Source organism: Molothrus aeneus, chromosome 18 (assembly GCF_037042795.1).
Source record: "Molothrus aeneus isolate 106 chromosome 18, BPBGC_Maene_1.0, whole genome shotgun sequence".
In the NCBI taxonomy this organism is placed as follows: domain Eukaryota; kingdom Metazoa; phylum Chordata; class Aves; order Passeriformes; family Icteridae; genus Molothrus; species Molothrus aeneus.
The window spans coordinates 8,826,250-8,846,546 of NC_089663.1; the positions used below are offsets into that span (position 1 = coordinate 8,826,250).

General features: G+C 42.5%; 2 protein-coding genes across 3 annotated transcripts; one reads left to right on the forward strand and one right to left on the reverse strand.

The window, feature by feature from the left end:
- Positions 1 to 510: 510 nt before the first annotated feature.
- On the reverse strand, positions 511 to 4,189 carry HSCB (HscB mitochondrial iron-sulfur cluster cochaperone). 2 transcript variants are annotated; one of them, XM_066562007.1, is made up of 6 exons: positions 3,990 to 4,189; positions 3,827 to 3,923; positions 3,349 to 3,438; positions 2,747 to 2,891; positions 1,830 to 1,877; positions 511 to 668 (listed from the first exon to the last, which is right to left on the reverse strand). In XM_066562007.1, exons 1-6 carry the CDS (start codon positions 4,187 to 4,189, stop codon positions 577 to 579), a joined length of 672 nt encoding a protein of 223 aa, XP_066418104.1. In that variant the 3' UTR covers positions 511 to 576. The 2 variants fall into 2 exon arrangements, with proteins under 2 accessions (XP_066418104.1, XP_066418105.1); XM_066562008.1 differs by lacking the exon at positions 3,349 to 3,438 and having other exon boundaries at positions 3,990 to 4,101.
- Positions 4,190 to 4,463: 274 nt separating this feature from the next.
- CHEK2 (checkpoint kinase 2) lies at positions 4,464 to 16,291 on the forward strand. Its single transcript, XM_066562006.1, has 15 exons — positions 4,464 to 4,584; positions 5,531 to 5,782; positions 6,301 to 6,425; positions 6,685 to 6,832; positions 7,583 to 7,673; positions 7,781 to 7,889; positions 8,914 to 8,967; positions 9,510 to 9,571; positions 10,059 to 10,158; positions 10,614 to 10,700; positions 11,404 to 11,567; positions 11,779 to 11,894; positions 13,149 to 13,234; positions 15,384 to 15,464; positions 16,060 to 16,291. The coding sequence occupies exons 2-15, from the start codon at positions 5,536 to 5,538 to the stop codon at positions 16,153 to 16,155; spliced, it is 1,566 nt and encodes a 521-aa protein (XP_066418103.1). The 5' UTR covers positions 4,464 to 4,584; positions 5,531 to 5,535; the 3' UTR covers positions 16,156 to 16,291.
- The last annotated feature ends 4,006 nt before the right edge of the window (positions 16,292 to 20,297 follow it).

Sequence of the window (20,297 nt, forward strand, 5' to 3'; positions counted from 1 at the left end):
TCAATTTGGTTTATTTTTTCCCCTAACCTAGCATCTTAACATTTTAAACTATGCAACAGACTAAAAATTCTTCTAGTTTTGGAGGTTAGTTCCCATCAGACTGAGATCTACATACCCAAAAGCCTGAAGTAGCAGAGAGGACAGATGACAGGAATTAAATACTTTTTACCTTTACAGGGAGCCTGTAGGACATGCTGAATGAGCCTTCTGCCCCCTCTCCAGTATTTTTTCATGGACTCTTTTTCAACTTAAAATAAATTCTTCACATGTTAGGAAGTAAGAAATCTCACATCTGGTGTTTGTGTGCCTCTCTGTTATTTGTTTCCATACCTGCCACTGCTAGGACAGTGGCCCACCTTACCCAGTGCAACCTTTCCTGGCTGTAAGCATTTCCAAATGCCATCTGTTACCCAGTGCTGCAGCAAGCATGGATTTCTTTTCTATTTATTTTCCTCCTCTCAGAATTAAAGCTTTTAATAGAAGTATAGGAAACAAACACCCTTGGTCTGATTTTGCTAATAAAACCATTTGTTTAATTGAAAATAACACTAACTCTTAATAGCTAAGAAGGCAACATCAGGAAGGGATCTTCTTGGCCTTTAATTTATCTTCTAAGTTGGCAAAATACTTCATTTTTCCTAGCAGCTTCTTGGCTTCTTGAAGATCATCTGAAATGAAATAAAACATTACTGGTTTACAGAAGAAAAGGTGAATTTGCATTTTCAAAATGCATCTCAAGATTGCAGTGACAGCACCTGTTTTAGTACCAAGAGTTGTCCTTGACCTGCAAGGACTCAGACTCTATTAAAACCATGCTGCCTATTGTTTTAACCCCAGATGGTTTGGGAACATCTCAACTCAAATGTTCCACAAAACCTGTAACAATGAACAATTTGGAAAAGAAATGTGGATGAATGCCCTTCAATGACTCCTCTAAAATGGCTGCAGTATTGATCTACCCACTAGGCAAGACAAATGTTTTTGTTTAAAATGTGTATAAATAGACCAACTGACATAACTGAAAAATGCAAATAAAAGGAGTCTGGTCTGGACAGTGCCAATTCCAAAACTCATATTGAAACAATTGTTGCTCAAGGGGAGGGTGGTTTATGACCTCCAGACAAAGGCAACACAATCCTTCTCATGGCACAGAGTAACAGAATGTAACTCCTCATGGGCAGGGACAGCCAGCACCACTGTGATGTTTGCAGTTCCACACACCCCGACCAAAGTGCAGCATTCTGGACATGGCACACAAACACAAAGGTTTTTTCCCAGCTTCAGAAGCTCAGGAATGGTTCAAGCCTGTGCCTATCCACTGGCTGTAGAACAAAGTTACGTTGATTATTGCACAGGAAGTCCCCAAAACGATATGCTGAACAGGCCTTTACTTGCCACACAGCAGCTGTGGCTTTCACTGCAAAGAAAGCACTCACTGCTCTGCTGCAGCTCCAGGACTGCAGAACAACATCTCCCAAATTCGAGTGTGAAACCTCAGAACATGTCTAAGATCACAACTGTCCTTCCCAGCATTCTGGGAAATACACAAACAATTTCTTAGCATCTACATTCCCACTGAAAATGATTATTTAGACGCAAGATGAATGGAACTTTTGTACTGGACTTTGCTTTTAATGTGAGGTCCTGAATTTCCCAAATCAGCAGGAATGTCAGTTTAGAAGTACTTATTCTAAATACCTAACAAAGAACCCTTGTCAATGCAGTATTTCTATTCCATAGCTCAGGAAATATTTGCCAGTAAGAAAATGTGGAGTTTTAAGCATTTGACAGGTATGTATGGCAGCTAAAAACTTCATAAAATCAGGTACCTCTTTCAAAAGCTGCAGTCACCTCTCTGGTCAGTTCTTCTTGTTTAACTGCAAAACAAATGATTTCATTTAATTTTTGTTATACTTAGGATATTTGATACCACTACATTCTGACTGCCTGTGGTGGGAAAGTTCATTACTAGTTTCAGCCTTCGGGAGCCAAGCGAGTTTTTCATTATAATGCTGTCAATGTTGTTTTAATTCTCATTTCAAACATGTATTTCTTTATTTAAACAGGTATACTGAGACAGCAATTCCAATGCACACCAGTGGTCACTAATTTCCCAGCAATCTAACTTATTTTTGGTGTATCAGTTTATCCTGCTACAGTTGACTTTCTTCTGTGCTACTCAGTTTTTTTCCTAGTTATTGTAATTGCTTTTAGCACATAGCTGTTATTGAAAAAACTTAAATATATCAGTAAACCAAATGTTTTTGGTATCACCAACAATATAGAAAGAAAGTTGCTTGTGTAAAGAGAATAACCACTTAATATAATGGCTGCCAGATGAAGAAGGTGAAAGAACTACAATGCCTTTATAAATAACATTATTTAGTGTGGTCAGACAAGCATTTTAATAAATTTCATTCTGACAGTTTTTTTTTTTAACAATTGACTAACCTGATGAAGGTTGAGTAAATTCCTTTTTATTGTCTATATAAATTTATTTTGACATCAGAATAGGTTCTGTTATACAAATGTATCACATGAAGACAGATGTGATGCATAAATAGGTAAAGACAACATTGGAAAAGAGGTGAAAAGGGCAGAAGCTCCTGCATTGAGTCAATTCCAGACTAACACAAATTGAAGACATTACAAGAAATATACCAACACAGTTTAAAGCTTTCACACTCATGTATTAGGCAAGATTCAGTATGCTAGTTCTGAACAAATTCCTCAAGTCATAACCTACCTTTAATTGAAGTTTCAACTTCTTCAAGGTTATCCTTGTTTTTGGACTCTGCTAATTTCTCATTAATTTCCATGATTTCCATAAGGAACGCTGAGTCTCCATCACAGTCTGTCTCTTTTGCTGGCTCCACTCCACTCAGCTCCAGCTGGCAGAGGAAATGGGAATTTGAAAATAAATATTCCCACATCCATTCCTATGGAAATTATTTTCTTTAATATTAAGTCTCTTAGTGGGGCATACTCAGATTCATATTTGATAAACCTACAGTGCTTTGAGTCAGTCTGAAAATTAACTCCATACATAGGCTGACCATAAACCAAAAAAACCATAAAAAAGGCTGCCATGGGCCAGACTGAAATTCTGAATGAGCAGCCATAGCCAAACACCACGTGTGATGTGAAATTACTGTAAGATGAGTAATAAATGAGATAATATGCTGATTAATTTGTGGACAAACTTGGTTCTGGTCTCCCTTTAATCTCTGGTGATCCTCTTCAGAGGAATTAGCACAAATTAGCACATTAAGGACTGAATCGACGGTGGGATCCCTACTAGCCCCAGGGTGAGTCACAGAACACTGCAATACCTAACGGGGACCTTACTAGATAGAGGCCTCGGCTCAGAGGGTTCAGCAGAGTCTGGTAGGCCTTGTTGATCAGGGAAGAGTGTTGCTCAGAGTAGTACTGCTCTTTCTGCAAATGGATGGCAAATAATGGAAGCTAATTACAAGTGGCGAAATACGCTTTGTTACATGCGGAACAGCAGCGTCCCCACAGCAGTCCGTGTGTGAAACGGAGAAGGCTCCGTGGACCTGGCAGCTGTGGCACTGCGCTCAGCTAAGGCCTGACGAACCGCAGCGGCCCCGCATCGTCCGCCTCCTCCGCAAATCCACGGCAGAGCCTCTCTGAGCACCGAAACACAAACACAGGCGAATCCCCTCACTCCCCGAGCGGGAGAGACGTGGGGACTCCACACTGCGACCCCGCCACGCAGCCGAAGGCTAAAGGCAAGTTCGTCCGGCGCTCACCGAGCCCCGCGGGCCCCTCCCGGCCCGGCTCCCCCGCCCGGCCCGGGGCTCACCGGCGGCCTCTTGCCGAAGCGGTCGGGGTGCACGGCGCGCTGCAGGCTCCGGAACCGCCGCTGCAGCTGCCCCGGGTCGATGCGGAAGGAGCGGTCGCTGCAGGACACAGGGCGGATGAGACCCGCGGCCGGCCGGGCTCGCGGCCGCCCCGCCCACACTCACCAGTCCATCAGGCGGAAAAGGTCAGGCCGCGGCGCCGGCGGCTGCAGAGCCTGGCAGCCGGGGCAGAAGTGGGGCGGCCCATCGCTGCTGGGGAGCGGAGCGCCGCAGCTCCAGCACGGCGGCCCCGGGGCGCGGCCCAGCGCGGCCCCACGGAGCGCCAGGCGCGCCCACCCGAGCCGCGCCCGCAGCGCCGCCCGCATCGCGCCCCGCTCCCGGCGGCCCCCGCGCGGGCCGCCCGCTCATTGGCTGCGCTCGGGGCGCGCGCGCGGCGCGCACGGCGGCCCCGGCCCGACGGCGCGAGCCCCGCGAGCCGTGAGTTCGGGTCCCGCTCCGGCCCTGCCCCGCTCCCCGCCCCGCGCTCCTCTCCCGGCCCGGCGCCGCCGCGGGCTGCGAGCCCCGCTTCTCCCGGGACACACACGCCGGGCGCAGGGCCGCAGTGCTCCGTGGGGACGGCGGGGCCGCCGGTGCCGGTGTCGGTCCGGGGCAGCAGAGCTCCGGTGGGCAGGGCCGTACGGTGCGAAGCGGCCGCTGGGGCCCGGCTCCGCCGTCTGAGCGTTCAGAGGGAGGGTCAGGTTGGACACGAGGGAAAGCGCTGGTATGGAAAGGGCTGCACGGGTCAGAGGTGGGGTCGCCATCCCTAGAGGGTCCCGCAGCCCTGTGGGTGTGGGAGCAGGGGACAGGGGCACGGTGGCATTGGCAGTGCGGGGGGACTCGATGGCCTCTGTGTTTTCCAGCCCGAATGGCTCCGTGATTCTGTTCTGTCTGCGGGCGGAGCTCTGGGCCTCGCCTGTGTTTGTAAACACCTGTAAGGAACGGGACGGGTGAGGGAACTTGGGAGCTGTCGTGGTTTTATGGCTTGTAATGAAATGTAGCAAAGCGGTAAGGAGAAGTATACATTAAACTGTATGGCACGAGCTAAAAACCCCATAAACAGGTGGTAAGGTTGGAAGGTTCGTGAGCACTGCTGTGCTGGAGGAAGCTGGCTAGAGGGGGGCCTGGGGTAGCATTTAAGTAAAGAAGGAGGCACCGCAGGCTGTGAATTTCCGGGCTGTTTCCTGCATTGGGTCAGTGTGAAAATTAACCGGCAGCTGCCGGCGCAGTGTCTGAATCTGGCAAGGTTTTGTACACTTATTATCTACAGGTGTGATAAATCTCTCGGAGGCTTTCCAGAAAACCTATGTGATTTTACAGTTCTTACTCCTTTCGGTTTTCTCTTTGTGTCGGGGACCGGCCGTGGTCCCTTGCTCGGTGCGGGGATGCTCTGTCAGAGCGCAGCCGCTGCCTGCAATCTGGGAATTAATCAGGGCTAGTTCTGCTTTAGAACCAGCAGAGGCCGCCCCTCGTTGCCTTTTAAAAGGAAAACCATCCTGGTTTGCACAGTTCCTGGGAATTTACGTATAACCCAGACATGCACGCTTTGGTTGTAAGTTTTACTTCTTTGAGGCTGAGAATGGACTTGGACATTATTAGTGCAGGGTGTGAGTGTTTGCCAGTTTTACTTTGCTGTAGTAATTGTGGTTTTTCAACATTCTCTTTTAAAGCCAACATGTCTCGAGAGACTGGAAGTGAAGCACAGCAGTCTCAGAGTGCCCAGCAGCCTCAGAGTGGTACCAGTTCTTCCAGTGGCTCACAGAGCACTAGTCAGTCTTCCTTAAGTTCTGGGACTCTCAGTTCCTTGGACACGGTTCCCACTCAGGAGCTTCCCTCCATCCCTGAGGACCAGGAATCTGAAGAGCTGGTTCCTCAGCCTTGGGGCCGACTCTTTGCACTTGGAAAAGGTTTCAGCAACTGTGGTAGGTGCATACTGTAATAAATCTCTTGGTTTCTTTGTAGGATCTCAGAAAAGTTCTGAGCAGCTTGCTGAAGAGCAGTGTCTTTTCATTTTCAAGTTAGGTACAAGCAAATTTAGGTATTGAACTTTTTGCTATAATGTTTTATTCCATACTACATCCCAGTGTTTACACTGAGTTCTCAGATACACAGCTGCCATAGACTTACAGAAATTCTGGGGTGTTCATATTCTTTGTTATATGCTTAATTAAAAAAAATTATAATTTATTTTATTTAGTTATATGTCTCTATATTGCTGACAGTGAACTAAAAATACCACTGCTGAAGAGGGTAAAATTATTAAAGCATTTGACAAGGTGTGGTGCTTTGTATGAGTTAAGACAAACTTGATTCTATGGGAAGAATCTTGTCTCTGTTATCCTATCCATTACCATTTGGGGTCATTCTGTGGTGCCATAGTTATTAACTTCCTGCAACATCCTCTCTCTCTCTCTCTGCTGTACCTTCCCCTCCTCTGCAGACTGTGTCAATGAGGAGTACTGGTTTGGGAGGGACAAAAGCTGTGATTACAGTTTTTCTAAGCTGGGATTGTCTGAGACTGGCTTCTACCAAAACTATAGCAAGAAGCACTTCCGAATTTTCAGGGTAAGTGCTAAAAATATTAACTCTGTCTATTTTGGCGTAATTCAGAAAGACACTTTGGGGCAGAAATCGTAAGAAATCAGAGTATCTTCAGGGTTGACTCCTTTAACGTGACTTTTGGCAATACCCCATTCATATGGATTATGAAATAAACTTAGTCTCATTTCTTGAGTCAACAATAGTAAATTTTTAGTGTATCATGTTTTTATTGTAAAGTCATTTGTTCTTTACTGTCATCTTCCCTATTTTTTTTCTCTTTGAGGAAATGGGTCCAAGAAATTCCTATGTTGCCTACATTGAAGACCACAGTGCAAATGGGACATTTGTTAATAGAGAGCTCATTGGAAGAGGGAGGAGGCTTCCACTGACACACAACTCTGAAATTGCATTGTCTGTACAGACCAATAAGGGTAAAATGTGCTTTAACTTTAGTAGATTTTTCATGTATTGACCAAGAGGTTGTTTCTGCATTGATTTGAGTCTGTTTCTTGGGAGCTGAGCTGCTTTGTGAGCACATCTCATTAATAGGTGTTTTAGTACTCACATAAAAATTATCTGTGTCAACCCTAGGAAAAAATCTGAAAAAGAAAACTTAAAGAAATCTGTATCAGGCAGCACCTTACTAGAGTATAAACTTTTATAGGTTTTTTCCTGTTTTTGAAACCCTTTTGGGCTTCAGTAGCTGTGCATATGATGGTGGGAACAGGGGAAACAGGCTATTCAAGAGAAGTTGAAAAAAAAACCCCAGATACCTAACCTGCATAATACCTGCATAATAAATAGAAAATCCTCGTAAAAATAAACAAGGCTGGGCTTTTGTTTCTTTGTCTTTGATTTTCCACTAAGATGCTGTCTTCTTGATTATTACTTCTCTCTGATCTTTGCTGGAACATTGAAATTTTTGCTCCTTTTGTCCTTAAATGTAATTAATTACTTAAAGACTGTTGTGAATTTAATCCCAAAATGTAATTTTTTAGCAATAAGATCACCTTGCTAATCCATAGCTGGTATAATTTATAGCATATATTTAGTTTTTCCTCTAGCAGGCAGTATTTTCTCAGTTATATTGTTGACTATAAAAGCTCACAAAACATAGCTGTTTGTTATAATAAAAAATTTAAACCTAATAATAGGAAAATTATGTCCACTTGTCTTCCCAGTGTTTGTATTTTCTGATCTTACGGTGGATGATCAGATGATGTTTCCTAAAGAATTCAGAGAGAAATACATTATGTCAAAGACTTTGGGAAGGTAAGCATCCTTATTCAGAAAGTTAGAAAGCAGCCAGCTCCAAATTATACTTTCATTTGCCTGCACTTGTTACACAGATTTTTGACAGAGCTGTGCTCTTGTTGTAGTGGTGCCTGTGGAGAAGTCAAACTGGCATTTGAGAAGAGCACCTGTAACAAAGTTGCAGTGAAAATCATCAATAAACGGAAGTTTGTGGCAAGTGGCCTGAGTGAAGAAGTAAGTATTTTTGTCTGTCTGTCTGTCTTGGCCACCTTGCAGTGGTCCTGGAATATTTGCTGACTTCTCAGACTCCTTAGCTATCTTTAAATGAGGATTTTCTTACTTAATGTCTTCAGTATTTAATTTTAAAATGCTTTTTGATCTTGTATATTGCACAAAATTCTTGGTTTTATTCCCTGACCACATGCCATTATTTTCATCATTTAGTGCTGTTAATGGGATGTGTACAATGGGTGGAGTGGAGTCTTGCAGGGTTTGGTTTATGTCCTAAAATGCATCAGATAGACACAAGATAACCAGCACAGTCTTGACCATAAATGTACCAACTAAGCTAATTTTGTTGAATGCTTCATCGTAATACATTTTAAGAAAATTGTATGAAGCCTTTAGGGAAGGTCTAATGGCAGAAGCCAGAATTTGGAGAAGTACAAAGACAACTGGCTCAAGATGCTGTTGAGAATTATAATTACTGATGCATGGCATTCTACAAAACAGGCACAGGAGTATATCTGGAATGTTGTGTATGGGTTAAGTTGTGTGTTCCAAGATGATTGATTTGGATTGGAAGAAGAGCAAAAAAATCCCTGCTGAGCTGATTTTATTAGTTGAGCCTAAGCCACGGGTTAGAGAATCTGTTTATGTTAACTTGCAAAATAGTAGCATGTAATTTTAGGTTGGCCCATCTGCAAAGCGTCTTGGAGGGAGAAAAGCTGTTTAAATACAAGTATATAAGCAAAAAGAATTTTATTTTTTTTTAATTTGGAAGCAAGTTGGGGATTTCTAACCTGCAGTGAAATTTCATGTCTGGAGCAATATCTTGCTCCAGATAGTGACAGCACTCTGTTTATTTAATTCACTGAAGGTATCTGATAATTTTATGAAAAAAAATTGTATGTTATGGTCACTTAGAGTAGCAAAAGGCACGGAATTATGTCTTTCCTGGTACTGTCTCTTATTTCTCATATGTCTTATTCCAGAACAGCTCTGTCTTACCCAATATGGTATTTGATTCTTTTAATAGAACCCAGGTTTAAATATCAATACAGAAATTGAAATTTTGAAGAAAATAGATCATGTGAGTATTACTGTACATTTTTATTATTTTTTGCTCTCTCCTGTATGTACTTGTTTAGTTTACTGACTTTAGTGTATTAATGAAAGAGCAATTTTATCCATTCAGAAATGTGTTAAAGGAGATATATCATTTCCCTTGTAACTTATTGAATGGGTCTTTTTTTATTCTTTTAAGTGTATTATATCCTAGCAGATTGAGATTTTAAAGCTTTGGATAACTTAGATATAAATTTGAGAAGAAACATCACAGGAGAAGTTTTAACTGCCTGCAGAAATTTTTATTTGATGCAAATTTTTGTAGATGTTGCAAATTGACTAAATGTAAAGACTAGTTTTCACTGGCAATTTATTGAATTTGTATCCTCTCTTTCCTCTCCATGTAAAATAGATAAAATGTTGAGGGTGTGGTCTGGGGTGCTTGTAAGTCCCTTGTGTTAAGTGTCAGCTTAAGTGACCTGGTTTGAAATACTGAAATAAGAACTTTAGGATTAATTTTTACCAATTATTCTATTTTGTGTGTCTCTGTGTTTCCTTTTCTGTTAGCCTTGCTTAATCAAGATTAAAAACTTCTTTGAAGCAGACGATTACTACATTGTTTTGGAACTGTAAGTAACCTGTTTGAAAGTAAATGCATAAAATGAAATGCTTTTTTGATAACCATAATGAACTGTGGAGGTTTTGCTTTTCTTATTTTGTTTTCCTTTTGCTGGCCTCTACTTTCCTCTAAAACCTTTGTAAGATTAGGAGCTAGGATAACCAGGAGAAATCATCTTTTATTCTTTGTAGGCACTCAGGGCTTGGGTACTGTTTGCTCTGCTGCTGTTTTGGATTGCTGCTTTTATTTTATTTTTTTATTTTTGAGCTCATAAGAGGGGGCTGATCAAAAATCATGTAACAACTGCCAGTGAAGACTCAAGAAATTGACCTTAACTCAGCCATGCATGTGCTGTGTTTAGGATGTTGCTCACTCATTTTCAGAAATATATTCTTTCCCTGTAGCCAGAATAGCCAAATGTTTTGGTCTTAGTCTTGTCTAATGAGATGAATCTTTTGGAAGTTATATGTTGGTTTGTTAGCCTGCATTTGTTTTAGGATGGAAGGAGGAGAATTGTATGACAGAGTGTCAAGGCCAATCAAGATGAAAGAAGATATCTGCAAGTTGTACTTTTATCAGATGCTGCTGGCAGTAAAGGTACATCATTGTGAATTCTACCCAAAAAAAGTCACTAAGATGAGTTTTTCTGTCACTTGTCATTGCTGGAACCCATGTAAGCAATCAGCACAGTGTTCTTAACAAGTTGGTTTAACAAGAGAGAGACAGAAAAGCAGAATTCCTACAAAGGTGACACAGAACATGGGTCTGTACACTGTGCTTGCATGAGATTTGACATTTGAAGCATAATGATTTCTAAGGTGCTTTTTTGTTTCTTTGTGATGGTGTTTTGGTGTGGGTTTTTTTTGTTTTGTTTTCATTTTGCTTTGTTTTTTTAAGGGACAGTCTCATGTTAGGAAGCTTTAAATGTTTGCCCTCCTCTTACACAGCCATTTCAGTTATCCTGCCATTGCCATGAGAAAAAATGGAAAGATTACATTTTAAAATAAGTTAATAATCTGTTTTTCCTTAATTACCCATCTGTATGTATTTAGTATCTTCATGACAATGGAATTATACACCGAGATCTAAAGCCAGAAAATGTGCTACTTTCATCTACTGAAGAAACATGTCTTGTAAAGGTAAGGAAAACTACATTTCTTGTTAATGGAGAAATTTGGGAGTGTTCCTTCTCATTCTTCTTGATATTTCATTAAACACAGCCAAAAAGATATTATGGAATTATTCATACAAACCATGAAGTAACTTAAAACATAGACCTTTTTTTTTAATAATTGTAATTTTACTTTTACGGATATTTCAACCTATACACTACATATCTATTTTCAAATGTCAATTATTTTTCCCAATGAAATCTAAATTCTTGAATTACAGACAGCATTCCCACAAATGTCCAGGCTGTGTGTTGACAGTGATTTTTTTTCTTTTGTTCTTTTGGTTTTTTTGGGGGGCGGGGAATTAGGGTTGTATATTTTCTTTTGTGTTGAGAAAGCATTGACTATATTTGCATGCTGAAATGCTTATTTTTCACAAAAACTCTTCTAATAGGCTACAATACCTTTAATCTGTAGTTGTCCATTTATATCCATATCTTAGAGTATTTTTGCTAGTGTAAAGTGTGATCCTTTGTCATATTTCTCCCTCTTCCTCCTCTCCCATTCTCACTTAATAATGTTTGGGGTGACTTTTATTCATAGTCATGTACTGGAACTGGCTTGGAAGGAAGAAACTTAATGGTACCTCCTGATGTATGTCTACAATATGATGTGTTCTAGTACACTCCATCCTAATATGTAATGTGGTGTTACCATTTTTAAATGCAAGATTACAGATTTTGGACAATCCAAGATTCTTGGAGAAGCTTCTCTTATGAAAACATTATGTGGTACTCCCATGTATCTTGCTCCTGAGGTTCTAAATTCACTTGGGACTGCTGGATACAGCCGAGCTGTGGACTGCTGGAGTTTAGGAGTTATTCTTTTTGTATGGTAAGATATTGTGGAGATGTACCTTCACTGGGCAGTCTTTGACATACATGGCTTGAGACTTGGCAACTTCAGTGTCTATATGAGGAAGTGAAAGTTTAAAACTCTACAAGTATAAAAACACTACCATAGCAGATGCCTTAAAATGTGTGATTTCAGTGTTTCATTTGGTATGAGAGATTCAGTGCTATTTAACTCCTTTTCTTTTATACAGCTTGTGTGGATATCCACCATTCAATGAGCAAAACACTCAGCTCTCTCTGAGGGATCAAATCACTCGTGGAAAATACACATTTATTCCAAAAGAGTGGAAGCATGTGTCAGACATGGGTATGACTCCAGCACAGTGGGTAGCAAAATATCTACCTCTTTTCTTGTAGTTTGTTTTCCTTTATCCTCCTTTCAGCTGCATGGCACACTGTGTGTTAATATGTTTAATTTTTAAGCTAATATATTAAATATATTTTTTGAAGTTCATAGTTAAAGCATTAAAAAGAGGACATACTTTATTATTGAAGAGATTTCTTAGTAGTATTTAGCATAATTAACCACACAAGTATAGAGTTTGTGGGCACATACATCTATTTCTCCTCTTTTCACTTTCTCTTCTGACTTTATCAAGCTGGTCTACAGACTTTGCCTAAAGATTCTTCAAGTGTTGAACCAAAAATACCAGGAATTTAAGGAATATGAGTTAGAATTCTAAAAACCAAACGTTCCAAGAGAGTCCTTTCATGGTGCTAGTCTTTGAGCTGAAAGAGTCAGCCACATTTGAGGAATCATCTATTATGTTTGGCCCACTGTAAGTGAAGTAGTCTGTGAAACTGAGTTTTTGCATAGCAAACTAAAATGATAATTACTGTCTGTGTGCTTTTAGTTTTTCAGGACATTTTATATGCACAAAATAATTGTAGTATTTACCTTGGACACTTCTTTGTATGTGCAGAGGAGTTTCTAATAAATGATGTGGTCATCCTTTGTCTAATAAACTTATCAAATGTAATGCCTTCCTGGATAGCTTGGAGCTTATTCAATAATAAATCAGACATTCATGAGAATGTACAATCTTAACATAATTTCCATAGTCCTACTTGTATGTATTCAGAATAATCTGATCAAATGAAAAGTAAATCTTGCTGAAATTCCTTTATGGGAGATTTGGAGTAATAAAATACAACATAAATGCCATATTTTTCAGTGTCTACTAAGCAGCTTCCTAAGAAGATGAAACTTTATGTTAAGCATACATGTGTATGTCCTGTCTCTTCTCTCCCACTTTCCCAGATGGATAATCTGCTTTCTAAGACACTGTAAACCAGGATAAATTAAGCTGTCTCCTGTGCATGCTCAGAACATAAACTGTGTATATGCTAAATATATCTCTGGGTAATTCTGGTATACTGAGAATTGCTGAGTTGTGTATATGTGAAGGAAAGATGGTTGCAGTCTGCAGCCCTTCCCTGCACTTGTGTGCATTGCTCTGAAGGGGTGTAAGGCACATTGTCACACATAGTTTTGGTGTAGGCATATTTCAGGTAATGATTGTATTGATCACAGGCCAACCAGCTCATTTTATTGTCTTAGCTCTGGATCTGGTGAAGAAGCTGCTAGTGGTGGATCCAAGCAAACGTCTTACCACAGAGGAGGCCTTAGAGCATCCTTGGCTGCAGGTAGGAATTGGGTTTTAAGTGAAAGCTGAGTTGTTTGAGGGATAACTTGTTCATATCTTGTGTTTTCAAAGATTAAGTCCCTGTAGAGACTGCAAAAGCAGCATGGAGTAGTCTCCTGAGTACCTTCTGTCAATACAATAAGCAGCTTCTGCATCCCTTCTGAGACACCTCTTCCCAGAACTCTTTCACATGTGAGATCAAGATGTGTTTTTTAGAGCCCAGGTCTGACTGTGGTTCTGGTAGGATGGACCTCTCCTTCTGAGCATTGGAACAGAGCCCCATCTCCTCAGATGTTTGTGTGGGCAGGCAGTGCAGTTTGTTTCTGGCAAGCATCCAGTACTAGTTTGTTTTTGCTCTGCTCTGCAGGAATTAATGTCCCTGGTTTTGGAACCCTCTGAGTAGGAAGTGATGGTTTCCCTACCTCCTGTTACAGTCTAGGTTTGAGAGGGATAGTCTTTAGGTGGTCTTTTCTTAATTTTGGCAGAGGTACCCACTCAACCTATGAGCTTTATTGCATATTTTTGCTTGAAGAGGCTGAAAAATGTCACCCAGCCTACATCTGAGCCATGCAACATGTTCTGTTTATTCACACCAAGCACAAGGCTATTCCTGTTCCCCTGCTGGGAACAGCAGAATTTCAGATGCTTTGGTAAAGAGCATAAGAAATGGGGGAAGCAAGGGAGTATCCCTCAGTGCTCAACAGCTGATGGGTGTTCTGAGACAAAAAACATGTGTGGATTACTCTTTAAAGTAATTAACTTGTCTTGATTATGCTCCTGGGCATCAGGAAGCATTTCCTGACATTCATGGGTTTTACTAACTGTAGTTTTGTGTGTAACATCTACAGTGAGTTAATCAGGTATAGATTCTAACATTTGAATTACAAATCTGAGCAGAAAAATTATTCAGAAATATGCAACACTGATTTTAAAAATTGCTGATATGTATAAGGGGGAAGGGGAAATAGATGACTGATTTAGATGAGCTAAGAATTTAAGATATTTCAGTATATATATTCAAATTGTTGTTAACTTGATTATATTTTCCATGTAAGGATATCTCTTACTGTTAAGTTTAATTTTGAAGACAGGACAGAAGGTTCCAGAAAACATCACAGCCATAAATCCAGATGTTATCTAGCACTCAGCTGCTGTTCTTTGAGCTGTTTCCCTGCAGGGGCTGTTATTAAGAGTGTCAGGTGCTCATAGGTGATGTACACTGCCTGCTTGGAAGGCCAGCATCCAGCATGCTCAGCTTAGGGTATCACACATCTCATAGCACCCAGAGAGCTCCCCAGTCCTGTTCCTGTGAGCAGTGAGGAGTTACTGGCTCCTCTCTCCCTCTTGTGTTGTCTGGAAGTATCGACTTAACAAGTCAGCAGGAGAAACTCCATTGTCTCTGTGCCCAGCTGATGCCTGTTAGCCCTCTGATCGTTTTGGGGGCACTAGGAAATTTCTAAATTTTTTACTAGAAATAAGCATGTTCTGCAGATTTATTTAAACTAGTAGTGCTTTCAAATTAGTGTTTTCAAAACAAGTTGTTTACTCCATTCTTTGCTCAAATCTAGAACTTTAAAACTTGTTGAGCTGTGTAAACCTAAGTACTGCTCAGTGGAAATGTCTTCTTACCTGTATTTACTTAATAAAACATTTTCTAAAGGCATATAAACAATTATTGCTGTTTCTGCCTCTGAAATCTTCACTGAAGTCTTTTGAATGGTACAAGATTAGTTTGGTTGCATGCTGAAGAAAAACCATAGGTCTTTGTTACATCAATGGAAAAATATTTCTTACCTTATCCATCAATTCAAATGTAGCCACAATCAAATCAGGTGAACTGGAAAAAAAAACCAAGTCAAAATTCTATATAAAATTAAATGGATATTTGAGTCAAATCCTTTTTGTAGCACTTAGGAATAGTTAAATAAAAAAAGGAGACACTGCAATACTCCATTGCTTAGGAAAAGGGACCTCTCCATTGCCTTCACCTAAAAAACTCAGTTAAAACAGCTGAAATCCTTAGGACCTCAATGATCTTAATTTCTAATTGTCTCTAGCACTGAATGTCCCATTCACTTCTCTGATTTTCCCAATCTTTGCTTTCCCCTTAAATATTCTATATACTTCTTAGATGCTGGGTTTTATTGCAGGATGAGGATATGAAAACTACATTTGAACAGCTACTTGCTCAGACACGTACCAATATGAGCCCACCCGAAACATCAAAAATGGTATGTGCAGTAGATATTTGAAGATTCATATTTGATGGACAGAGAAACTAGATTTTGAAATAATCTTTAATAAGAAAATCAGTTAATTTTGAGACTTTAGAGAAATGTACCCTTGGGCTGTATGTGGCAGCCTTCTGGTTAGTTCTGTTTCCTGAACAATGGATTTCCATGTTTTGTCAACACTTTGTGTTGACAAAATGTTTAAATGTACAGAAAAGTGTTAAAATGTATAGAAACACTTGCTAGGCTTCAAAGGATTATTCCTATCTTTAGAATAAAATTGTTGGATGTATTTTTTTTAATGGATTAAAGTCACTAATGTTTAGTATTGAAGTAAAAATTCTGCTGGTGCAAGGTTAGGACAGCATTGTGCCATTCATCACCAGATGCTAATTAGGAAAATTGTAAACAGTGGCTGTTTCAAGCTGGGAGCAATGTCTTAGATGAGAACCATCAAATATAATTAGATAGATCTTGGGAGAGAAACATGGGTTAGTTTTTGGTCACACTGTCCAACACCTCTGGTTCTAGAGCAAGCAGAAAGTCAGGTTCTGCCTTACCTGGTTTCCTGGAGCCTCCTGTGTTTTTCTTCCAGCCAACCACAACAAGAAAGCGTCCCCATGACAATGAGGAAGACAATGGCTCTGCTAAACGTGCTGTTCCTTCTACCTCCTATCAGAAAATGAGGTGAAAAGCAAGAGAAAATGACTTTGTTAATGACAGCTTTTTTATGGAGAGCGGAATTTTTTATTAAGAAAAATCTTAATAATGGAATAAACTGTTGAAGATGTATAATTTTCAAATAAAAGTAACTTTGTAAGACTGAAGTGACTGCTGTGAATGCATGAGAATCTGCACAATTAATCATGTTCTAGTCCATCCAGCTGTCTGACTCAAGGAAAGTATCAGAAAAACTCCTGAACTAAGTTACTAACACTTTTTTAGGCTAGCTTCATCCCCATCTACATTCTCTGTTTCTTCTTTTCCAATTTCTAGGTTAGGCATGGAAATAAAGCTTAGTCCTAAGAGATGAAGAAGGAATACTAAACGTGCTGAGTTTTTGCCTGAGACACAGCATTACCTGACACAATGCTGCCCACAGACTTCTGAGGACACTTAGACTATTCAGTTTGAGATGTAAAACTTCTGATGGACCTTGAGGTGCTCTGGGCTTCAGGTAAAGCTCCCCAGTAAATGCTGGACTGGCAGAATCACAGCATTGTGCACTGGGATGGGGCTGGTTGGTTTCCAAAGCAACAATTACCATCTGCATGGTGTTTTAACACTTGTGTACCATGTTTATTTCCCAGAGGAGGGATGAGTAAGAGGAAACATGATAACAAGAGATGAAGATGTATAAATTCCTGTCAGGGAAGAACTAGGAATTGGACTGAGAGGAAAAACTTGCTTGCCTGTTAGGTGAAGATTCTGAACTGTGTGCCTCTTATTAAAGGATTACTGATTATTATCATTACTGACTGAGAGAACAGTTTAGTAACTCTGTTCAACATGCATCTTCTGGTTAAAGGCATCTACTCTAAGATTGTTGATTTGTAAAGAATAAAACCTAATGCATTATGGAATAAACCCATGTCAGGTAGGAATTAAGATATTCATGATTCACTTTCCTGTGTGTGGCCATTGCAGAGATCTTGTGTGTTTTGATATATTTGATATTAACCAATGGTAATGATAAAATGCTGATTCTTGTACATTGATACCTTTCTTAATGGATTGGATGGAGAAACATCCGTGGGCATCTGGATGGAAACAAAACCACTGATTCCAGTCCACTCCAGATGCAGTGGGGTGATGGAACAAAGGTGTGTGTCTATCTTTGGGTGCAAATCTGTTGGTGGCACATCCTCAGGGAGTTCTGGTGCTTGCTGTAGCTCATTTGAAGTAGAAGGGAACACTCAGCTGCCATTTGCTGCATAAAAGAATCACAGATGCAGTGTGTTTGGGCCAGATTTGTGTCCTGGTATACTGCAAAAGTTGATACCTTTTGGCTTTGGTTACCAGTCACTTTTAAAAGATACAGTTACCTGCATCATGGCTGATGAGAAGGTAATTCCCTAGCTCTGACTTACATTGTCAATTTGTTAATGGATAGAAAACTTCTATAATTTATTCTTCCATGATTTTTTACATCCCACAGTTGTTGGGTAATCAGTAACTGCTTTGTTTGGGTCCTTTCCCTGGGTCCTGACTAACACCTGCTTTCCAATGATGTCCTAAATTTGATCTCACTCATTTGAGGGCAAACCTTTGGGCTGCTGGCCATGTGTTCTTCATTTGATTGCAGAAAGCTTTCTGAAGTTTCACAGTTTTTTCTGTGGAAGAGTAAGTTTCGCTAAGGTGAAGCGGCATCCAATTTTCACAAAGGTAAGAAATTATTTATCACTTATCTGCAGCACAAGAGTCTTCAGCATATTGCATTTTGCCTGTTCATTTCAAGAGGCAGGATGGGTCACAGCAGTTGGAAGTTGGGTTAACCAAAGTGCTGAGGCTCGCTGTGCCTGGTCAGTGCGGTGTCGTTAGTGACCAGCATCACCACCTGCGGTCCGTGTGGGCCCCGCTTACTCTCGAGCTCCGGCTGCCGCTGCTTTTGGCCGACGATCCCCCACCCGTACGGCGACAGAGCCGTATCCTCCGTGAGGACGGGGCCCGTCCGTGTTGGCGGAGAGGCGAGCGCTGCTCCCGCCGGAGCCCGCAGAGGAGCGGCCGGGCCGGGGCAGCCCGGGCGGCAGCCGCAGGACGTCCGGCGCGGGCCCGGCGCCGTCGGGCGGGGGTGCCCGGGGTCCGGGCGGAGCCCAGCCCCGGGGCGGGGCCGGGGCACTGCGGGTCCCACTCAGCCGGGCCCGGAACGTGGCGCCGGGGGCCGGAGTGGGATCGGCCTGGCGGGGGCGGCGGCGGCCCCGGCCCCCTCAGGAGAAGGAGGAGGAGGAGGAGCAGGGCGATGGAGCAACAGGCGCCGCCGCCCCCGCCGGGGGCCGTGGCGGTGGGCCGGGCTCGGCGGGAGCAGGACGCGGAGCCTCCCCGGGTGAGTTGCCGCCGGACGGGCAGCGCTGGAGCGGCCGGGGAGGCGGCAAGGAGCCGCCGGGCCGAGCCGGACGCGGGCGGCGGGGGAAGCTGCGGGGCGCGGGCTGGCGGCTGTCCCGCCGCGGAGCGAGACGGGGCTCGGCGGGGGCGCAGGCCCGGTGGCCCGAGGCGCGGCGAGGGGCCGGGCGGCCGTGGGGCAGCTCCTACCGGGGCTCCGGGGCCGCCAGGCCGAGCGCTCGGCTCCCTTCGCCCTGGGCACGCTGGGGTGCCGCGAGTGACCCCGCTGTCTGGGGGGGTCCCGCCGCAGTCCCGGCCGGGTCCCGGCCGTGAGGAGCGGCGGAGGGCCCGGGCCCGGCCCCGGAGCGGGGACTGTGCGCCCCGAACGCCGCCGGCCGCCGCTAGCTGGAGCGGGACCCTCGCGAGCACAGAGCTCGGATGTCGGCATGGGCATTGTGCTCGCTCTGGCGCCCCCGTAAACAAACTCGAATCTCGTTGAAATGTGCAAAGTTTGGAGGTGAGCGTGTCAGGTGTACTTGGCAGCGCTGCAGAGCTCCTTACCCTGCTCCAGTGGTACAGAAAGTTCTTGTGAACTTGGTTATGAGGGCTTTGTCACTGGCAGAGCTTAGAAGCCGGAGACTGGATTCAGTCAGCGCGCCAGGGGTGACAGCAGATGTCACCAATTTGTCACCGATGTGGCTCTGCCCGTGCCTGAGCAGCTTGCGCTCCCCGAGCTCGGTGTTGCAGCCCCAGGGATGCCCTTGGCTGTCGCCAGTGAATTTAGAGTTGAAGTCGAGAGAGTCGGGTGCCTGTGCCTTCTTGTCCTCCTCTTCTCTTCTGGAGTTGTTCATAATTTTAGTGCCTTTCCTTTTCCTTGGAGGTTTTCACAATCTTAGATAATATCTCTCCTCCGCTTTCTTCTGGTGTGGAACAAGAGCTCTTCAGGTGCTAATGGAGCCCTTTATCGGCTCTTTGAAATGGATATGTGGCAAATGGATAAATTCCTAAACGGATGAGTGGATGTGCCTTGAACGTTGCCCTAACAGGTGTTCCTCGAGTGAGCGAGGTTACTGTTCATGCCTGGTTTTTGCTGGATTACTGGTCCATCACTCCCTTGTTGCTGCCTTTAGCTCATAGACAGATCAGAAGGAAAGGTCTGTTTCCTCATTGATAGTTTGTGATTTAGTTTTATATTTATATATATAATCACTGTTAACAATAACTAGTTTTAAAAATTATGTATGAACCAAAAAGTACTGTTTAAATTTAACTGTGGATTAATTACAATTACAATTATTAGCAACATGTTATTACAATTACAGTTGTAATTATTACAATTTTTAGCAATATGTAGGATGCCTTAAATTAGGGTGGATCTAACTGCTGTAACAAGTGCAGATCTCTCTAAAGCTCAGTATTGGAAGCTCACAACTTTTTTCCATTTAAAAAAAAAATTTTAAAACCATTTTCTATAGAAAATTTTGTTTGAGCTCCGGTTAAGAAAAAAATCTGTTTCTTTCCTGTTGATAAGTTCATATCATCCTGTGGTGGCTTAAGCCTCCAGTTCTGGTGGTCTTTCATTTCTTTCCACACTATTTCTGTTGAAATTCTGCTCTATTTAGGGGAAGGTTGGCAAGGTTTTGTATCTCTTCAGGAGTGTGGTGCAGCCTGGCTGAAGTGCTGGCTGCTGGGAGGTATCAGGGACACACTTCATGTGCTTTATTTGTTCTTGGGCTCTTGTTGAAGCCAATTTCTATTGCAGAAAAACAGTAATACCCCAGAATATGCAGAGAA